Source organism: Podarcis muralis, chromosome 15 (assembly GCF_964188315.1).
Source record: "Podarcis muralis chromosome 15, rPodMur119.hap1.1, whole genome shotgun sequence".
NCBI lineage: Eukaryota > Metazoa > Chordata > Lepidosauria > Squamata > Lacertidae > Podarcis > Podarcis muralis.
This window is the reverse complement of record NC_135669.1, coordinates 43791376-43810216: the sequence shown is the minus strand read 5'-3', so window position 1 is coordinate 43810216 and position 18841 is coordinate 43791376. Positions and strand designations below refer to the sequence as shown.

The window sequence follows — 18841 nt, the reverse complement described above, 5'->3', positions numbered from 1 at the left end:
GCCTCAAACTCTCTGGCAAGTCGTTCCACATTTGTGGCAAGGCGGTGCAGCCGGGCATCCAAGCGTACTGCTGCCACACACCTGCCGCTGTAACAGAAAGTGCTTCCACGACCAGGAGGAGTCCCAAGGACAAGCTGAACTTCTCCAGCATCAAAAGCAGCAAGCGGTTTGTCCACAGAGTCTACCATTGCTTCTTTGATCTCCAGAATGCAAGCAGGACGACAGAACAGGGTCCAATGTTCTTAGGGCCAAGCCTGCAGCAGCTCAGCCATATTCCAGCTGTGATTCCCCTAGTTTTACATGCAAGGTTCCCAAGTTGAAGGAAAAATTGAAAGCTTCCAACCTAAGCTGCCATAATTCTTGTGGAGTAAGAGCAACAGAAGGAGAAAGAGGGAGGAGGAAGCCAACAAGGACCCCTCAATGAAGCGAAGAGCAAATAAGAGACCTGCCGCCTCAAAGCTCTTTATATTCAAAATCCTTTCTGAACAAGATTTGAAAACAGGGTCCGAAAGGCAGGGAGGAGCAGGATGGAAGTATAAGTAGTCAGAGCCCATTAGGCAAAGCAGAAGACAGGTGGTGGCTACCTGCTGGCAGGTGGATGTTTACAGGGGAGGGAGGGAGCCAGAGCAACCACTTTGATTGACCTCAGCCATTGCAATTACTTGATCTCTTTATTGGATATCAGGCTGAAGACAAGAGCCTGCGGAGTCACAGCTGGCACAGTCAAGTTAGAGCAGAATAAGGAGCAAAGGAGCAAGTTACCAAGTCAAAAAGCTGGTCCATCAAAATCAGTACTGTCTACGCTTAAAGATCTTGATCTGAAAATTTAAGAATCTGTCACAGGCACCGCAAAAAAAATACCCATTTTGCAGAAGGAAATCGTGTGATGCTTGAGACCCTACTCCTTCAAAGAGGCAAAACACCTATGCGCATCCCAAAACAATTAAGACACAGGAAAATAAAGCATGGGGCACACACACACCCCACCAAAATACTCCATGCCCATCAAAAATCCTCAGTTTTTTAAAAAATTAAAATTGGGAGGACAAAGGGCCTCAGCAGAGGGAGGAGTCTGAAGGCACTATGGTGCCCACGGGCTTATATCAGAAACCCCAACATATACAACTCCAGGAATTCAGCAAGTGGTCTTTCCCTGTCCTGCCTGGAAGAGCTAGGATTGAACCCGGAGCATTCTGCATGTAAAGCAGGGGCTCTACCATTGACCCAAATAACCTATAACTTAACCCAAACAACCTAAACTTTCCCCCAAATAAGCAGATTGGTATGAAGGGTGAGAATACACACAATGCTAAAACAGCATTGACCAGGAATACCTCTTCATCATATTACAAAAACTGAGAAATCTAGGCCCTGCACAGGATAAAATAATAGAAAACAAAGGTGGAGGCTGGAAGCATACCACAGAGTGAATGCTGACAAGACTGCCCACTACATATTAAAAATACACCCTCCAAATCAATATGAATAAGCAAAAGAAGGAGGGGAGCGCTATAACTAAAAATATATGTATTTGTGTACTGCTCCACTACTCAAAGCAGTCAGGGAGAGGATACTGGCAGAGAGAGAAGACAGAGGCCTATCAAGAAAACTGGAAGCCAGTAACAGAGTGAGTACAGAGGATGAGAAAAGAGAAAAGGAGGCAAACTCAGGTTTTACCACTACATATCATTAGGACAACAGTTGGCAGAAAGTTGTAAGAGCATCAGAAAAGCCAGGCTGTTGGATCAGGCTGGTGTAACTTGCTTTAAACAGTGGACAGAATGATGCTGCATTCAGTGGAAACCAAACTGCAGCATAATGGAAGCAGTGCTGATTAGGATGAATGGAAATTGCTGCCTTCTTACATCCCTATTTTTAAATAACCCATTTAAAATATTTCAGTGCTTTTGATTAAGGCAGACTCCAGCAGAGTCACTGGAGCACCTTCGCTCCTTTAACACTGGCTGGAGGAAGCTTCCTAATCTGCCCCCCAGGGCAGGAGGCTCCTTTCACATCATTAGGCAGGGCAGCTAATTGCTAATTCATGGAGGGAAAAGACAGCTGGACTAGGGCCAGGAAGTCATTGCTCAGCTCCAACTCACCCTTGACAAACCAGCCATCCAGACTGTGAGTAAGCCACCCAAGCACTGGCAATGCTTCCGCCTCACTGCTCCTTGCCACGTTAGAGGGCACAGCTCGTTTGCCAAGAGGGGAAGCAAGATCTCCTGAAGAACGACACCCAACAAGAGGCAATGGTGAGGCCTCTTCCACACACTCCATGGGCCCAGAAGGATAGTTCCAATCAGGATATGAAAACACACACACACACACACACACACACACACACACGCACGCAGCATTATTCTCACAGCTGATCAGATCCCAAGCACCCATAAAGTTAGATAAATGAACAGAGAGAGCAGTGCATAATTCCCAAACACTGGTAGACGGTAATTCCCAAACAGATGCCTATAGGAGGTAAGGCATTTCCAAATCTTCCAATGGTTTAAAAAAAGTAATTAGAATCACAGACTTGTAGAGTTGGAAGGGATCTCAGCAGCCATCTAGTCTCACCCCCTGCAATGCAGGAATTACAGCTAAAGAATCCCTGCCACAGGGCCATTCAACTTTTGTTTAGAAACTTCCAATGAAGGACGGTTCACTCCCTTCCAATAACTTTTTTCATATCCACACCATATATTGAAAGCACATGGATTTCCGCCCTGCCCCAAAAATAATTACGGGAACTGCAATTTACCCCTCAGAACTACAATTCCCAGCATGCTTGACCAACTATAGTTCCCAGGACTCTTTGAGGGAAGCCCCGTGCTTGCAATGTATGGGTGGAAGAGTGAGTTGGGCCTGATCCTAACAAGTTTGTTGCTTGCAGAGATTTTTATAAAATGGGGGGAGGTGGGAGTGACACCTCCACCTGTACTCTGAAGTGGCATAGTCCATGACGGTTCACTACAGAGCTGTCCACTTACTGGAGGATCCCAACCATCCTGTCAATGGGGTCAATAAGATGATGAGATGGAAAAATGACAAAGAGCCCTCTTTCAGGGTGGCTGCCCATGGCCAGGACAAAGGGACGCCTGTTGCCTGCAGTTATGCAGCAGTGCTTCAGTGAGCTGGAAGGTAATGGAGTGGGGTGGGGAGAGGGGGGGAGAGGGGGGAGAAAGAGAGGGGGGGCAGGCATGCCAAACCTTGGGAGGCTGCATTGCCCTCTTGTGCAGAGTATTCCTGCTCCTCCTCCATCCCTCCACACAACAAGCGCCTGTGTCCTCTGCAGAACTGCTTTGTTAGTGGAGGATGGGGTAGGCGGCTGTCATGCTCACGAGTGCTGGACATTGTTTCACAGTGGCTGACCTCATCATCTCAATAAAGGCAGGTGCTGTTCATCATCAGCCTACCATGTTCCAGAAAAAAGGAGCAAGAGTTGGGAGGAGAGACAGCAGAACTGCCCAGCACCCCCAATTTGTAAAGCACACGTTCTGCATGGAAGGTATAATAATAATAATAATAAACTTTTATTTATATCCCGCTCTCCCCAGCCGAAGCCGGGCTCAGGGCGGCTAACATCAAATATATAACATTGGTATAAAAGCAAACAATAATTAAATTACCTCCTTGTGAATGCTGCCCTTCTGGACACAGGAAGAAGGAAATTCACATTTCAACTCTCTCTGTGTGTGTCTGGCTTTTCCTGGGGCCTTTGAGACTCAAGACTCCCAAATGGATTAAGCATCACTGACCATAAGAAGCTCAGGTGCCACTCGCGTGACACCAGGCAGGAATCAATTTTCTATCTCTTTCTCATATACTCTAAATACACAAAACACACAAATATTACACAAGAAGCTGCCTTATGCTTTATTGGATCATTGGCCCATCTAGCTCAGTGTTGCCGACACTGGCTGGCAGCAGCTCTCCAGGGTTTTAGGCGAGAATCTCTCCCATCCCTCCCTGGAGAGGCCAGGGATTGAACCTGGTACCTTCTGCAAGCAAAGCAGGTGCTCTTCGACTGAGCTGTTGGCCCTCCCCCCAATACCTACATACACATCTGCTGCCCACAACAGCAGCCACCCCCTAACAAGAGTTATTACTCTTGCTTACAACTGCTGAGGCAAGGAGAAGCATTAGGGAAAACAGAATCCTAAAGCCTGGTGTTCGTTCACTCATCTATTCAATTCACACCCTGCCTTTCTTCCATTTATATAGTGTTTTATAAAAAGTGCAGATAAAGAAAATGTCACCTTTTCCACAATAAAACAGTGTGCAAGGCAACTCACAGAAAACACTAACTTATTAAAATACACAAGGAGGGAGGGGGGGTTTACAAAAAATATAAATCAAGGGAAAAAATCAACATTGCATAAATTCAATCTTACAAATAATATAGGCTTAACACATAACCAGTACTGAACTAAATCAAAATTAACAACCCCAGTAATAAATACATCAAAATAAAGTCTTGCTCCACTATTAAACAAACATAACAGATAAAATAAGAAATTAAACAACAATAACCCATAAAAGCAGGGACGCGGGTGGCGCTGTGGGTAAAAGCCTCAGCGCCTAGGGCTTGCCGATCGAAAGGTCGGCGGTTCGAATCCCCGCGGCGGGGTGCGCTCCCGTTGCTCGGTCCCAGCGCCTGCCAACCTAGCAGTTCGAAAGCACCTCCGGGTGCAAGTAGATAAATAGGGCCCGCTTACCAGCGGGAAGGTAAACGGCGTTCCGTGTGCGGCTCTGGCTCGCCAGAGCAGCAATGTCACGCTGGCCACGTGACCCGGAAGTGTCTCCGGACAGCGCTGGCCCCCGGCCTCTTGAGTGAGATGGGCGCACAACCCTAGAGTCTGTCAAGACTGGCCCGTACGGGCAGGGGTACCTTTACCTTTACCTTAACCCATAAAAGCACCAAGGAAAGGGGAGGCGAGGGAAGAGCAATTATATCCTTTTCTTAAAACGTCTCCATAAGCCTTTTGAAACGCTCTGCAGGCACCTAACGTGTTCACCCAACTCCAAATTAATTTGGTTCCCCAGAGCCCTGTGCAGAGAAACAAGCTCAAGCATTAGCAAGACAAGCCCAGCAAGGAACTGGCGGCTCCTTCCGAATGTACTTTTCCCGTGCTGGGATCCCTGAAACACAGAATCAGTGAAAAGCTTGTAGGGAAAGGGTCTAGGGAGAAGGAAGGAGAGGGAGAGCACAGTCTAAAAAGGAAGAGGCCTGGGCTTCACAGCTTTTCCTCCCTCGAGAGAGGAGAAAGCCAAGGAGCCCTTTGGGAGCTTAAGTCAACACTCAATTTGTTTCCAGACAACAAGGGCATGTTCATACACACAATCTGGCTCCATAATGATCTTAACATGACTGACTGGTTCCTTTACAATGCTCCTTATGCTACTCATTACATGAGCTTACCTGAGGTATGGGAAGTCTTAGCAGGGGTAACTGGGGCTCCCATAGCCACAACAAAGCCAGGAGAAAGCGGATGGGGGTTTGACTGACTGGTAGGAAAGGGAAAGTGGGGACGCGGGTGGCGCTGTGGGTAAAAGCCTCAGCGCCTAGGGCTTGCCGATCCAAAGGTCGGCGGTTCGAATCCCCGCGGCGGGGTGCGCTCCCGTTGCTCGGTCCCAGCGCCTGCCAACCTAGCAGTTCGAAAGCACCCCCGGGTGCAAGTAGATAAATAGGGACCGCTTACTAGCGGGAAGGTAAACGGGTTTCCGTGTGCGGCTCTGGCTCGCCAGAGCAGCGATGTCACGCTGGCCACGTGACCCGGAAGTGTCTCCGGACAGCGCTGGCCCCCGGCCTATAGAGTGAGATGGGCGCACAACCCTAGAGTCTGGCAAGACTGGCCCGTACGGGCAGGGGTACCTTTACCTTTACCTTAGGAAAGGGAAAAGGGGCTTGGAGGGAAGAGGCAGGCCTGATGCAGACTGTAACCTACCTGCTAAGGGCGAGGCAGGTCACCCCCAAAGCATACATTTAAAGCACTTTTATACCACTGATGGTCATGGCATCCCGCAGAGAATGCTGGGAACTGTAGTTTGTTAAGGATGCTGAGAGGTATCAGGAGACCCTCACAGAGCGACAATCCACAGCACTCTTAGCAAACTACTGCTCCCAGGATTCTTTGGAGGAAGCCATGACTGCTAAACAGGTGCAAGAGGACTTATAATGAAAATAGGCTCCGCAAAAGACACGAGCCCGCTACTTGTTCATTTTTTTACTAGCCTGCCTACCTTTCCAAAGCTGTTTACATCGACCATGTTTGAGAAGAAAAATCAACTTTTTCAAGTTGCTTGGAAGCCATTCCTACCCACCATAGGCCAGCAGGAAAGTGCCCATCTACAACTTTAAGCTAAAAGATCCCTTCGCAAGATTCTGTAGCGGGGGGGGGGGGGGGGGATGCAGTTAACTGGAGCCTTGTGGGGGGAACAGCCAACAAAAATTCTATTGCTGACTGAAAGAGAAACTCGTGTAAGCCTAACCACCCTACTGAAATGCTTGCTGCTGCATTCTCAACTTTGCACTCACACTTCCGGGATTTGCTTTCAACATTTTCCCTGGTTGATCCATGGTAGTCTCAGAGCTCTGCTGTTGGCTTATTCGCCATCCTGGCTTGCATTTCTGCTTCATGAAGAGAAGGAAGCAGGAATCCAGGCCTAATGCCCCAAGAGAGTTGAGCTGCATGTTCTCTTCTCTCTCTTTATCTATCTATTTATCCCTATTAGCTCTCAACTTCTACAAGGAAAATGAAGAAACATAGCAGCTGCATAGATGTTGACATGTAATAACAAGGAGGTGCGCAGCTCGTATATCCAGATCTGTTGGAAGATGTTCTCACGGAGGCACCCTCTTCCGAAAGAACTCCCAGCAGCAGCCAGGCAGCTTGATGCTCTCTTGCTAGTAGCACCTAAAGGAGCCTCATCAGTGGCTAGTACCGTATTTTTCGCCCTATAGGACGCACTTTTTCCCCTCCAAAAATGAAGGGAAAATGTGTGTGCGTCCTATGGGGCGAATGCAGGCTTTCGCTGAAGCCTGGAGAGCGAGAGGGGTCGGTGCACACCGACCCCTCGCTCTCCAGGCTTCGCACACCTCTCCGCAAGCAGCGGGAGCCCAGCGCTGGGCTCCCGCTGCTTGCGGAGAGTTGCCTGCATGCCGAAGCCTGCGCGCACTCAGCTCAGCGCGTCCAGGCTTCGCGGACCTCTCCGCAAGCAGCGGGAGGGCTTGCAGAGAGCTGCCTGTTTGGGGGCTGGGGTCGGGGGAAGCTCGAGCTTCCCCCGCCCCAGCCCTGCGCCTGGGGGGGAAATAATTTTTTTCCCTTTATTTCCCCCCCCCAAAAAAAAACTAGGTGCGCCTTATGGGACGGTGCGTCCTATAGGGCGAAAAATACGGTAATTATCATTATTTCATTAATAGACAACACATTCACAGGATACTAAATTCCCTGTGAGATACTGCATTCCACATCTGCATGTGGACATACACACAGTTCTAGAATTAAAAAGATAACATACGAAGATCAGAAGTGTCTGCTGGATCAGGCCAGCGGTTCATCTAGTCCAGCAACCTGTTCTCACAGTGGCCACCCAGATGCCCCCATGGGAAACCCGCAAGCAGGATCCGAGCACCAGGGCCCTCTCCCCTCCTGCCGTTTCTAGCAACTGGTATTCAGAAGCCTTGCTGCCTCCAGCCATGCAAGAAGAGCACAGCCATTGCGGATAGCAGCCACTGACAGCTGTCTCCTCCATGTATTTGTCCAATCCTCTTTCAAAGCCATTAGGGATGTGCAATAAATTTCCATACTGTTGAATACCGGTATTGAAATAACATCGTGATAAGTGTTTCAACAAGTGTTGAACGACAATCAAGGATCCAGCAGAAATGCAAACAAAGAACTAGAAAGCACTTATTTCTTCTTTCTTTTAGAAAAAAAGAGGGGGGGAGTTTTTATTTTTATTTTCTGGTGGTGTTTTATGTTGCTGGTTCACCCTGAATAGCTTTCCTCCATATCAAAAAGGAAGAGTTTTATTTCTTTATTTAAAGGAGACTATCTTTTTGTTTGCTTGCCCTCCCTCCCTTGATAAAAAGGGAAAGATTAGTAGGCTTTGTGGGGGGCCCTTCTGTGGGGGGAGATGGAGGGGAGAAGACTTAGCTGGCTACTTTATGCTGAAAAGGCAGGTTGGGTACTACATGAGAATTATGGAGAGGGTGTTTTTTGGTAAGCAGCGCAAGCAAATGTGTGTCTATTCACAAGCAAGCCCTACTGAATTCAGTGAGGGGGGCTTACTCCCAGGAAAGTAGAAGTAAGTTTAGTTGAACTCAACGGAGCTTATGCATGCATATATTGCACTTAATCCTCTGAGTGAGGAAGCAGATGCAAATTGACTAGTAAATAACTTAAATAATAATAATAATTTATTATTTATACCCCACCCATCTAGTTGAAAATATATTATATGGAAGTTTATTTAATATTTTTATTAAATCTACTACTACTTTACATTTTAAGGCCCTTAACAGGGAGCCTCTTCAAGACCCTCTGCTGCTGCGGGAAAGAGTGGCGCACCCTCCACCACTGTGGGGAGGTACAGCGGGACCCTCTGCCACCGCCCTCCACCGCCATAGATATATACTGTGATATTTAGCTGGTGATATATCGTGATGTTGAAAATCAGATATCGCCCAGCCTTAAAAGCCATCCAGGTTGGTGGACATCACCACCATTCGGAGCGAGTTCCAAATTTAACTATGTGCTGCGGGAAGAAGTATTTTCTTTTATCTGTCCTGAATCTTCCAACATAAGCACCCAAAACTGCACCCAGGGGGAGAGTGGAGGGCATATATGGCTACCATGATGACCCAAGGCTGCTTGCCCAGCACATGCAGCTGTGCCCCAGACACATCTGGCCTCCTCCACTCTGACTGATCTCAGGGAAGACTTCCTCCCCTCTTAAGGAGACTTCAGAGGCCCTGCCAGTTTCCACTTATGCCTCATATTCTCATAACACTTCCTGCCACCACCTGGGCCATCAGCCCGATTGGCAGCTTACCGGGCATCCAATTTTTAGCAGCCCCAACTGCACGCTTGACTTGAGAGCTGTAAACACCATGTGTTTCCCTTCCGTTTGGAGACAGGCCGAGGGAATGCAATGAGCTTCTCTGTGCCATGCGGCAGACTTAACTCTCGCAGGGGCCTTCAGGGGTTTTGATGAGATTTAAAATGACCCCATTGGTACAAACACACACACAGCACTCAAGCCAGCTCAAAGTCACTAACAGAGGTTTCTGCAAGCAGCCAAGAGAATATGGGTCACCTGCCCATTATGCTTCTCCTAATCCCTCTTCACAGGTACTCTTAAAGTCTTTATTGCTAGTTATAAAAGATCCTTGCCCCACAACTTCTCTCTCTCTCTTATACACATACACCAATAATCCCTCCGTGGGGCAATGCTCACAGGGGGCAACTGAGTTCACAGGAAGGATCAACACAGCCGCAGCAGGACCACACTCACCACCCCCATTTTGTAAAGCAGCAATAACAAAACAAAACCTGTACCAGTAAGTTAAACTTAATGCCTTAAAAGGTAGATTAGCTCAAGCAGAAAAAGACGTACCTTGAAGGTCATTTGCCACAAAGAGAAAAATAAATAGTAATGTCTGAATGAACAAGCGATGTCCCCAAATTGCACAAACTGTAGCTGATGTGTAGAACAGAAAGTCCAAACAAACACACGAAATTAATGTTATGTTCTCCACTGCCACCACCACCCTAGGCGCAAAATCAAAACTATAAGCAGAAGGATAGGCACACACCGTCTGGTGGGGAAAGTCACACAACAATCTGGGCTTAGCCCTCATCTTCTGCCACAAGTGTTCTTAAAACACCGATAATTTCATCTGCACAATAACTGTTTCAGATAGAACTAATGTTCCAGGGCCATTTCCACTTTTGCCTACGAAAACTTTCCTGAAGCATCCTCAGCCTTTAAATATTTCAGAAGATCCACAAAGTGCACACACACACACACACACACACACACACACACACACACGGTCAAGATTAGAAGCTGGGAAGATCCCAATTTAAACCACAGCCAAATATTCCCTACAGAAGATATGGGTCACAGGATTATGAACTGAACACTTGAAAAGTACAGTGAAAATGTGTATTATTAAATGATAAATTATTGTTTCCTCCCAACCACCATCACCATCCTTTGTGATACTTGAAGAAAGATACATTTCTCTCCTAACCTATCCCACATTCCTCTAACCACCCAGAAGGGAAATTTTGCTTATCTGCAGGCCCTGTAGCACTAATATAAGCACCACATGCCCCTTCCTCTTCCACAAAACATAAGCAACGGGGTCACAACCACAACAGCCAATCTGCGGCCTGAGTCTATGATCATGATCCTCCTGCTCCAGACACCAATGGACAGAACAGATCCCATTAACGTCAGAACAACAGAAGAGACCCTGGCTGCTGGATCAAGCCAAAGGGGGCCCCTCTAGTCCAGTGGCCAACCAGGTGCCCGTTACAGGAAGCCCCAAAAAAGACCCTGAGCACAAGAGCACCTCTCCCCACTTATGTTTTCAGAGGCACAGTGCTTTCAACACCGGGGGCAGAGCAAACCCATCCTGGCTAGTAGCCACTGACAGGCATATCCTTTGTGAATTTATCCTATTTCCTTTATAAAGCCATCCAAGTTGGTGGCCATCAGCACATATTGTGGCAGTGAATTCCATAACTATGCACAGTGTGAAGTGTGTCCTTCCACAGGTACCTGCGTCGGATAGACAAGACACGGGATGTTGCCAAGAATGCCCTCGTGTACCACCAGTGTGAGCGCACACACCCGACTTGTGCCCCAAAGTGGAGCAGCTACTTACATCAAAGGCTGCTTGGTGAAGGCCCTCCCCGCTCCTCAGCCAGCAGTGGCTCAGCTCACTCAGCTCTAGGATGGGCTGCACTTTCAGGCGTACTGTCTCCCCCGACTGCCGGATCATCTCCACAATCTCATCCCGGGACTTGTTTTCCACGTTGCGCCCATTGATCTCCACCAGCCGGTCGCCTGGCACCAAGCCAAGGGCCAGGTCTTTGGTCCCGGCACCCGGTTCGGCAAAGTGCACTACCCGCCTGTACACCTGCCCGTCAGCAGCCCTGTCCAGCATGGTGGTGCGGCGCAGCGAGAAGCCAAAGTCGCCGGTGTTGCGCCGCTGCAGCTCCAGTTGCCTGGGCACGGGGGGCTGAGGGGGGACCACCACGGGGAGCTTCAGCTCAGCGGGGAACCGCTTGCTGACCACCTCGGGCAGCCTGGTCCGTGAGGCGGAAGGGACACGCGGGGGGCCAGGTGGTACGGCTTGCTTGGCCAGCTGCATCTCCAGCGTCCGCATCTCCACCTGCGGGGAAGGGGCAGCCGAGTGCTCGGAAGGGGTGGATGTCTCCGAGGTGCTTTCATCGCGGCTCTTCTGCGAGAAGGAGAACCTCTTGACGATCATCTGCGAGTTCTGCTTGGCCAGAGAGCCGAACTTGGCTGCCCGCTGCAGCACGGACCCCTTGAAGTTGCCGTCATCCACCTTGAGGTCGTCGCTGGAGCTGGCCGTGCTGAGATGACCGGAATCGAGGATCACGCTCCCCCGGTTGCTGTCTGAGTCGATGTCAGTCAGGTGAAGGTCGGAGCCACTGGCCACCTTGATGGGGATGGGGTTGGAAATCTCCAGCCGGTTCTTTGCATCCCTCTTGGAGGAGCGGTTGAGGTTGAAAAAGCCCCGGCGCATACTCATCTCCTCCAAGCTCTTCAGCTCGGCAGCCGACATCCGCTCCTTCTTCTCCTTCTTCTCTTTCTTCTCCCTTCGGGACCCATCTCTGTCCTTTTTCATCAGGTGAAACATGATGGGAGATTAACCCTGGGAGGTGCCCCAGGTTCAACAACAACCAGGATCTGACAGCCCACGGCTCCAAATTCTTGGTCCTGCCAGCGTCCCTGTGAAAAAACACAAAAATGTGTGTTAAAAACTATATTAAAAGATATTTTTGTGGTATTAACATACATCTTTTTAGGAGAATATTAAAGCGCACAATGTTCTAAATACATGGATGAAACACACATGGAGCATGAGAGACAATTTTGGCAGCTAGGCAAAGCTGTTGATTCAGCTTTGGTATATCATCAGTTGTTACTGTTATTATTATTGCTACTAAATTTATTAGGCACTGCTCAGCAGCACATCCCAGGGTGGGTAACAACAATTTAAAATTCAGAATTAATTATGTAATCTGTAATTCAGATCACAGACACAGGAACAGAGCAGGCCCTGAAAACACACATCTCAGGTGTTCAAAGATCAGGGTAAAGAGGTGTCAGCATTTGCTGAACATTGTGAAGAAGCCAGACAGACCTCCGTGAAGGGGGAATTCCACAACTTACGAGCTGCCAGAGAAAGTCTTCTCCTGGGTCACTAACACCCCTCAAACCTCTGAGTTGATGCTGTCACCCCTCCCTTCCTCTGAAAAGAGTGGTGCTTTGTGCTCAGAACCACCCTGTGGGGTTGGCCGAGACAGTAACTTGCCAAAGGCTGCCCAGAGGGCTTTACAGCTAGCCAAGACTCAATTTCCCTAAACCGTCCAGCATGAACACTCCAGCCATCCTACTACATTGTATGATGCCACACACACTGGTGGGTGTGGGTAAGTGTGTAATATTCAAGAGAACCTACATAGTTTAGGGACATGGTTTATAAGCTATTTCAGCAGAACACCATTCCTGGATATTTTTAAAAAGAGGCTTTCCCCAATTGTCAAGGGTCATTTTACCCTTATTAAATACCTCTAAAAAGCCAAGAGTGTCTTGTGGGTTTGGGGCTCTGTTCAAAGCAGGCCATTCTCAGGAGTTACCGCATGCTCACAAATGGGCCCTTGTTGAGGAAAAAGAGGCCCTCCTGAGGCCAAGGGAAAGCCCTGCCAGCCTGGGGTTTTCTAGGGGTCAGGCGCCTCTGCATTTCTCCGGCAGAGCTTGGGAGCTCCTTTGCCCAAATGCACCCTGAGCCGAAGTGGTCAGGGCTATGGAGACGCTCCCTGCGGGTCATGCCAGCAAGAGACCACTCTAGCTCTACAGCACATGAACTTTTTAGTTGGGGTGGAGTGGGAGGAAGAGAATGGTCACTTCTGTTGCAGCAGCATTTTTGCAGCTATGCAACCTCCTGCTAGGAAGAGGAGACAGAACTAACATCCCACCCCCCTGCTGGTATTCTCTCCCTCCCAGGCAGGCTTGATTGTACAGATGTAAAGATTCTGGAGAGGAGGAACTGGAAGAAAAAACTGAGGGTTATCCATGGGTTTTTTCCAGGCCTTCACATCTCTGTTCGAGACCAGAGACCCTTAACAAGAAGCATTTAAGGCACGATTGAAAGTCTCCTGTGAATCTCATCTATAACCATTCAATAGAATTAAAACCCCAGATCGTTCAAGAGATGCCATGCACGAGGATTTCCATCTCAGAGCTGCACCCCCATGGGTGTAGCCAGGATTTTAGGGGGGGGGTAGGACTGGGGGGGCAGAACCGTGATTGGTCAGTTAAATATTTTTATTGTTTTACTTCATCCAGGGGGGCAACTGCCCCCCTGCTCCCCCTGCCTACGCCCATGGGCACCCCTAAAACTACATCCACACAACAAGTATAAATTGCTTCTAAACCAGCATACAGATAAGGAGTCACAGACTTGAGAAACTTGGATAAATTATGTTTCGATTTCAATGGTAAAGCTCCAACCCTAAGGTCACAGAAAATACAGTACAGCCAAGTTCCTCACTGTAGCCATTAAAACTAGGGCACAATTGTTACAGGGAAAGAGGAGTGCTGTTTCACTCAGAGTAAACCCACTGAAAAGGGTTGTAGCTCAGTAGCAGAGTACAGGAGGTCCCAGGTCCAGACCTTGGTAACATCTCCAAGTAGGGCTGGGAGAGACAGATCCCTCATGTGAGACCCTGGAGAACTGCTGCCAATCAGTGTAAATAATACAGAACTAGATGGACCAAATGGTCTGACTCAGTACAGTATACAGCAGCTTCCTGTGTTTTTATTTAAATCAGCCCTTTATTCAGAACCATGAAGACTAGGATCTGTATTTTTAGGGGAAGGGCTGCAGCTCATGGTGGAATATCTGCTTTGAGTGCAGGTCACAGGTTGGGTAGGGCTGGGAGAGACCGCTTGCCTGAAACCATGGAGAGCCACTGCCAGTCAGGGTAGACCAGACTGAGCTAGGTGGCCCATTGGTCTGACTTGGCTATAAGGCATGTTGCCTGAGGGAAGATTAAGATGGCACCACCTCCACCCCATTCCACTGGCAGAAGCAGCTGAATCATAACACCAGCAATGCAACAGCATCCTCCACCCTCTTGAGTGTATTTTAGCACACAACCTCCAACAGAGGAGTCTGATCAAGGGAGGTTGATGGTGATGATGGTGATCCCTTCCTGCCCCAGGATCTGCTCCTAATGGTAGGGCTGGCCCTGTGTAAGGCCACCATCAAGAAGCACAAGGCTGGGCCAGCAGACCTTTGATCTAGCCCAGCTTATTGCAAGTTTACTTGCATGTTCCTCCTCTCCCCCACCCCAAAACGGCAACATAACAGTTCCAAGGCCTCCTTCCTGGACACTGGGACCTCCTAACAGCAGGCAAAGCAACCAGCCCGCACATAGCTTGGCACATGCACACAATGTGACCGGCTCGAGAGATAAGGCAGCACCTCACAAACAGGGCTAAATAGAAGGCTGCAGTGCCTTCAAAAAGCCATCTAGTTTGGTTCTGGCTCATCAGCAAAAGCCAAAATCGTCCCTGGAGCGGGCCCCCACCTGGGTTTGACACCCTTGGCTGAGGAAGTGAAAAAAAGCAAAGCTAACCCACTGAGAGGCCACCTTCACGAAGTGAAGGGTGCCAGCCCTCCAAGCAGGTGAGAAAAGCTGGAGGATTTACTAGTATTTGCACACCAGGAGGACTCCACCCTCTCCAGCGAAGCCAGTTCAAGGTCTGCGTACCTTGACTGTACACACTAGTAGCTTATTGCAGATTACTGTGACCCTCAAAGAATCCTGGGAACTGTAGTTTCACCCCTCACAGAGCCACACCCTTAAAATCTAGAGTTCCCAAGATTCTTTGGGATGTGCATTAAATGTGCTTTAAATTCGTGGTCTGTGCACATTCCTTAACTTGCTGTTCTATGCCCAGGCCTGAGGAGCAATACCTGCTCTGGCAAAGCCAGGGAAGCTCCTTGAGAAAATGCTATGCCTGGCTGAGGCTGCAGAGGAGAAAATAAATGGCTGAGACAAGCTCTGCCAGGGAGAGCAGGATAAACCCACATTCCGCACGCCCCACGGCTAAAACTCGCTTTCCCTGATTCGGGAGTCCAGGTCACACCCACTTGATGAACAAGCATGCAAGGTATGTTATGACGCAGCAGGAGCAGAAGAGGTTAAGTCAGCTTGACGGAGCACAAAGAAAACTCCTAAAACCACAGCTGTATAAAGGTTAACGCTCAGGCAGTATACCAACGTATCACGTCAGATGATGCCCAGAAGCTGCCCCACCAAAGAATCGCCTGCATGTCTTGCGACAGGGGAGGGAAGAAGTGGTTTGGTCAACCCCGCGACTCTGCTGCTCACTTGTCATGATCAGGCTTTTATAAAAGGAGAACCCAACTTGGTTTTCTTTACCTGGCATCGGTTAAGCCCATGAAGTTACATTTCTAACAACTGGTGGATTTTGTTGTATAGATGGGCACAGGGTGTTCTGTAAGGCGGCTCAATGTTGCAGCCCAAGTGGGGCCTCACTCACGTGAGCAGCTGCTTCTGTTTAACTGGCCTGCTTGAAAAGTACTTCTATTTATTTATTTATTGGAAAGGAGCTCAAGGTGGTGTACATGGCTCTCCCCCTGTTCGTTTAACCCTCACAACCTTGTGAGATAGGCCAGGCTGAGGGAGACAGCAACTGGCCCAGGATCACACCCAGTGGGCTTCAGGGCTGAATAGGGTGATTTGAACTTTAGCCTCCCAGGTCCTCGTCCAGCACTCTAACCACTACACCACTGACCGGTGTGATGCTCTCCAGCTCCCATTGCATTCATACATGTCAGAGACGGCCCCCAGGTCTCAGCTCACAGAAGACCAACGCTAGCCAGCAGAACTGTACAAAGTCTTTATTGAAGTTTAGTTCCCATTTTCAAACCCTAGCGTGCGTCTCTACGTCTAGACCCTAGACCAGCGAAGCCTCGTCTGAGTCTCCGCCCCCTGTACACCAGTTTAAGACTCTAGCCTTACTCCACCTTCTACGCTTCTCCTTCCTCCTCTGGGTCCTACTACCCCCCTGGGTGCCTTCCTTCCTGGACGCCTCGGAAGCGGACCCTTCGGACTCCTCCCCCTCTCTTCGCCGGGCTTTAGGACCCGGCTCCCTCTCCGGGCTGCTCATTGCGCCCCCCTCTTGTACATTTGAACTTGGCGCGCGCGCGCTGCCCCTGACCTTCCTTTTGACCGTTTCCTCGCTCTCTGATGCAGGCGTGGCTAACCCTGACTCATGTCCTTCCGCTGACGGAAAGCTGCCTGCTGCCGATGCTTGGGACTCCTCCCCCTTACTGCTCTCCGGTGGGGAAGCTGGTCCCGATTTCCAGCTGCTGCTCTCTGAGTCCCCTCTGGCCCCTCCTTCCTGGGGTGTTCCCTCTGGCAACCCCCTAGCTCTGACCACAGGAGCCCCTTTCTGTGAATCCTCTGATTCGCTGGAGAGACTTAGAGACCTCGGATGGCTATCATCGCTGACCTCTCCCTCGGATTCCTCTCCCTCGGTCTCCAATCCCTCCCTTTCCTGTCCCTCTGCTCCTGAACCCCTGACAATACAGAAAGGAGTCTGACAGAAGAAGAAAGAAACAGAGTTATGTACTCCTCTCTAAACTGTCTGTGTGAACATTACAGAAGCAGGACTCAATTTTCTCCATATGTTTTCTCCGCCTACCCCAGAAAGCATCGTTCTTTGCACTTTCAGAAGCCAGAACTAAGCAACTCTAAAATAGCCTCAGTTGCTAAATTGCCAGCTGCCTTAAAACAGCAGGGTAGGATATAAATCAAACATAACACAGAAGGTACCTTATACCAGGTGAGACTGTATAAGGAGCTATGTGCTCTGACTGGCAGCAGCTCTCTGGGATGTCAGGCAGAGAGACAGGGTCTTTTCCATCAGTTGTTACTGGATTGTTATTTTTTAAATCAGAGATGCCACGGACTGAACCTAGAACCTGGTGCATACAAAGCAGGCGTTCTCTCCCACAGCCCCTCCTAAGATAAATAAAGATGAATTACAATAACCTCATGTATATTTGCTGAATGTAACCCTCTTGCATTATTTTATGCAGTCCTGTTCATAAAATGCAAACAGCACAGTAGAGGAAGTAAAAAAACACCTTCCAGAATTTCACCGTCCAGAGGCCCATTGTGCTTTGTGCACATGAATGTTATCAGTGTAACTCCTCCATAAAGGGAGGCGGGCATGGGCCTTTTACTGCCTTCCTTGTTGCTACAGACCTTAAATATTTTAAGCATGCATGGAAAAACTGCAAGGAAGTGAAGGCCACAAATTCACTCCTGCGAACACATGCATCTTACAGGTACACTCACCAGGTTTTGCCTTGCAAATGTATAAAACATTATTATTATCAGCAAAAGAGCTCCTTAATACATCACAGGAAAGAGGTGTCATTTTAATTTGTGTAAGCCACTTTGATTCCCAGTCCAGGGAAAAGGTGAGATATAAATAAATAAAATAATAAATAAATAAATAGTAATAAGACTATTAATAACAATAGATGCATATACTCTTCCAAATGTCACCTTTGTCTCCCCTGAAAAGCTCAGATTTTAGAATTTACACTCTGAGAGGATAATATGGCCATAGTTCAGTGGCAGATCAACTGCTCTGCATGCAGAAGGCTCCTGAAACCCAGGAGAGCTGCTGTCAGTCAGTGTGTGAGAGACTGTACTGAGCGAGATGGACCAAGAATCTGCCTTGGTATAAGGCAGCTCCACTGTGAAAGAGGGGCAGTAATGCTTCCCAGACCAGTTGCTGGGAATCACAGTTGGGAGAGAGCACTGCTGTTGTGCTCAGGTCCTGTTTGTGGGCTTCCCATGTGGGCACCTGGCTGGCCACTAAGAGAAGAGGATGCTGGGCTGTATGGGCCACCGGCCTCATCCAGCAGGGCTCTTCATATGCCCCCACGTTCTTCCCATGTGAAGCAGTTGGTAAGATGCTTGGGGTGTCTTCTTCTGGAGTGACAGGTGACACAGCCTAGTCCTTGCAAGGGTGTTGTTAATGCTAATACAAGACAAAGCAAGGCCTGGGAGTCATTTTGGACTCACAGCTGTCCATGGAGGCACAGGTTAATTCTGTGTCCAGGGCAGCTGTCTACCAGCTCTACCTGGTGGGCAGGCTAAGACCCTACCTGCCCGCGAACTGTCTTGCCAGAGTGGTGCATGCTCTAGTTATCTCCCACTTGGACTACTGCAATGCGCTCTACGTGGGGCTACCTTTGAAGGTGACCCGGAAACTGCAACTAATCCAGAATGCGGCAGCTAGACTGGTGACTGGGAGTGGCCACATAACACCGGTTCTGAGAGATCTGCATTGGCTCCCAGTACGTTTCCGAGCACAATTCAAAGTGTTGGTGCTGACCTTTAAAGCCCTAAACAGCCTTGGTCCTGTATACCTGAAGGACCGTCTCCACCCCCATCGTTCAGCCCGGACACTGAGATCCAGCGCCAAGGGCCTTCTGGCGGTTCCCTCATTGCGAGAAGTAAGG

General features: G+C 48.9%; 1 protein-coding gene across 6 annotated transcripts in view; it reads right to left on the bottom strand.

The window, feature by feature from the left end:
• The window catches only part of MYO18A (myosin XVIIIA), a 145997-nt gene that overhangs the window by 123844 nt on the left and 3312 nt on the right, over positions 1–18841 (bottom strand). For 5 of the 6 annotated variants that reach the window (XM_077919602.1, XM_077919603.1, XM_077919595.1 and 2 more), the window contains exon 2: positions 10898–11991. In XM_077919602.1, the coding sequence (XP_077775728.1) occupies positions 10898–11899 (1002 nt within the window). In that variant the 5' untranslated portion in view covers positions 11900–11991. Of the gene's footprint in view, positions 1–10897; positions 11992–18841 lie in introns of those variants that run through there. The other variant, XM_077919598.1, reaches the window with a different exon arrangement.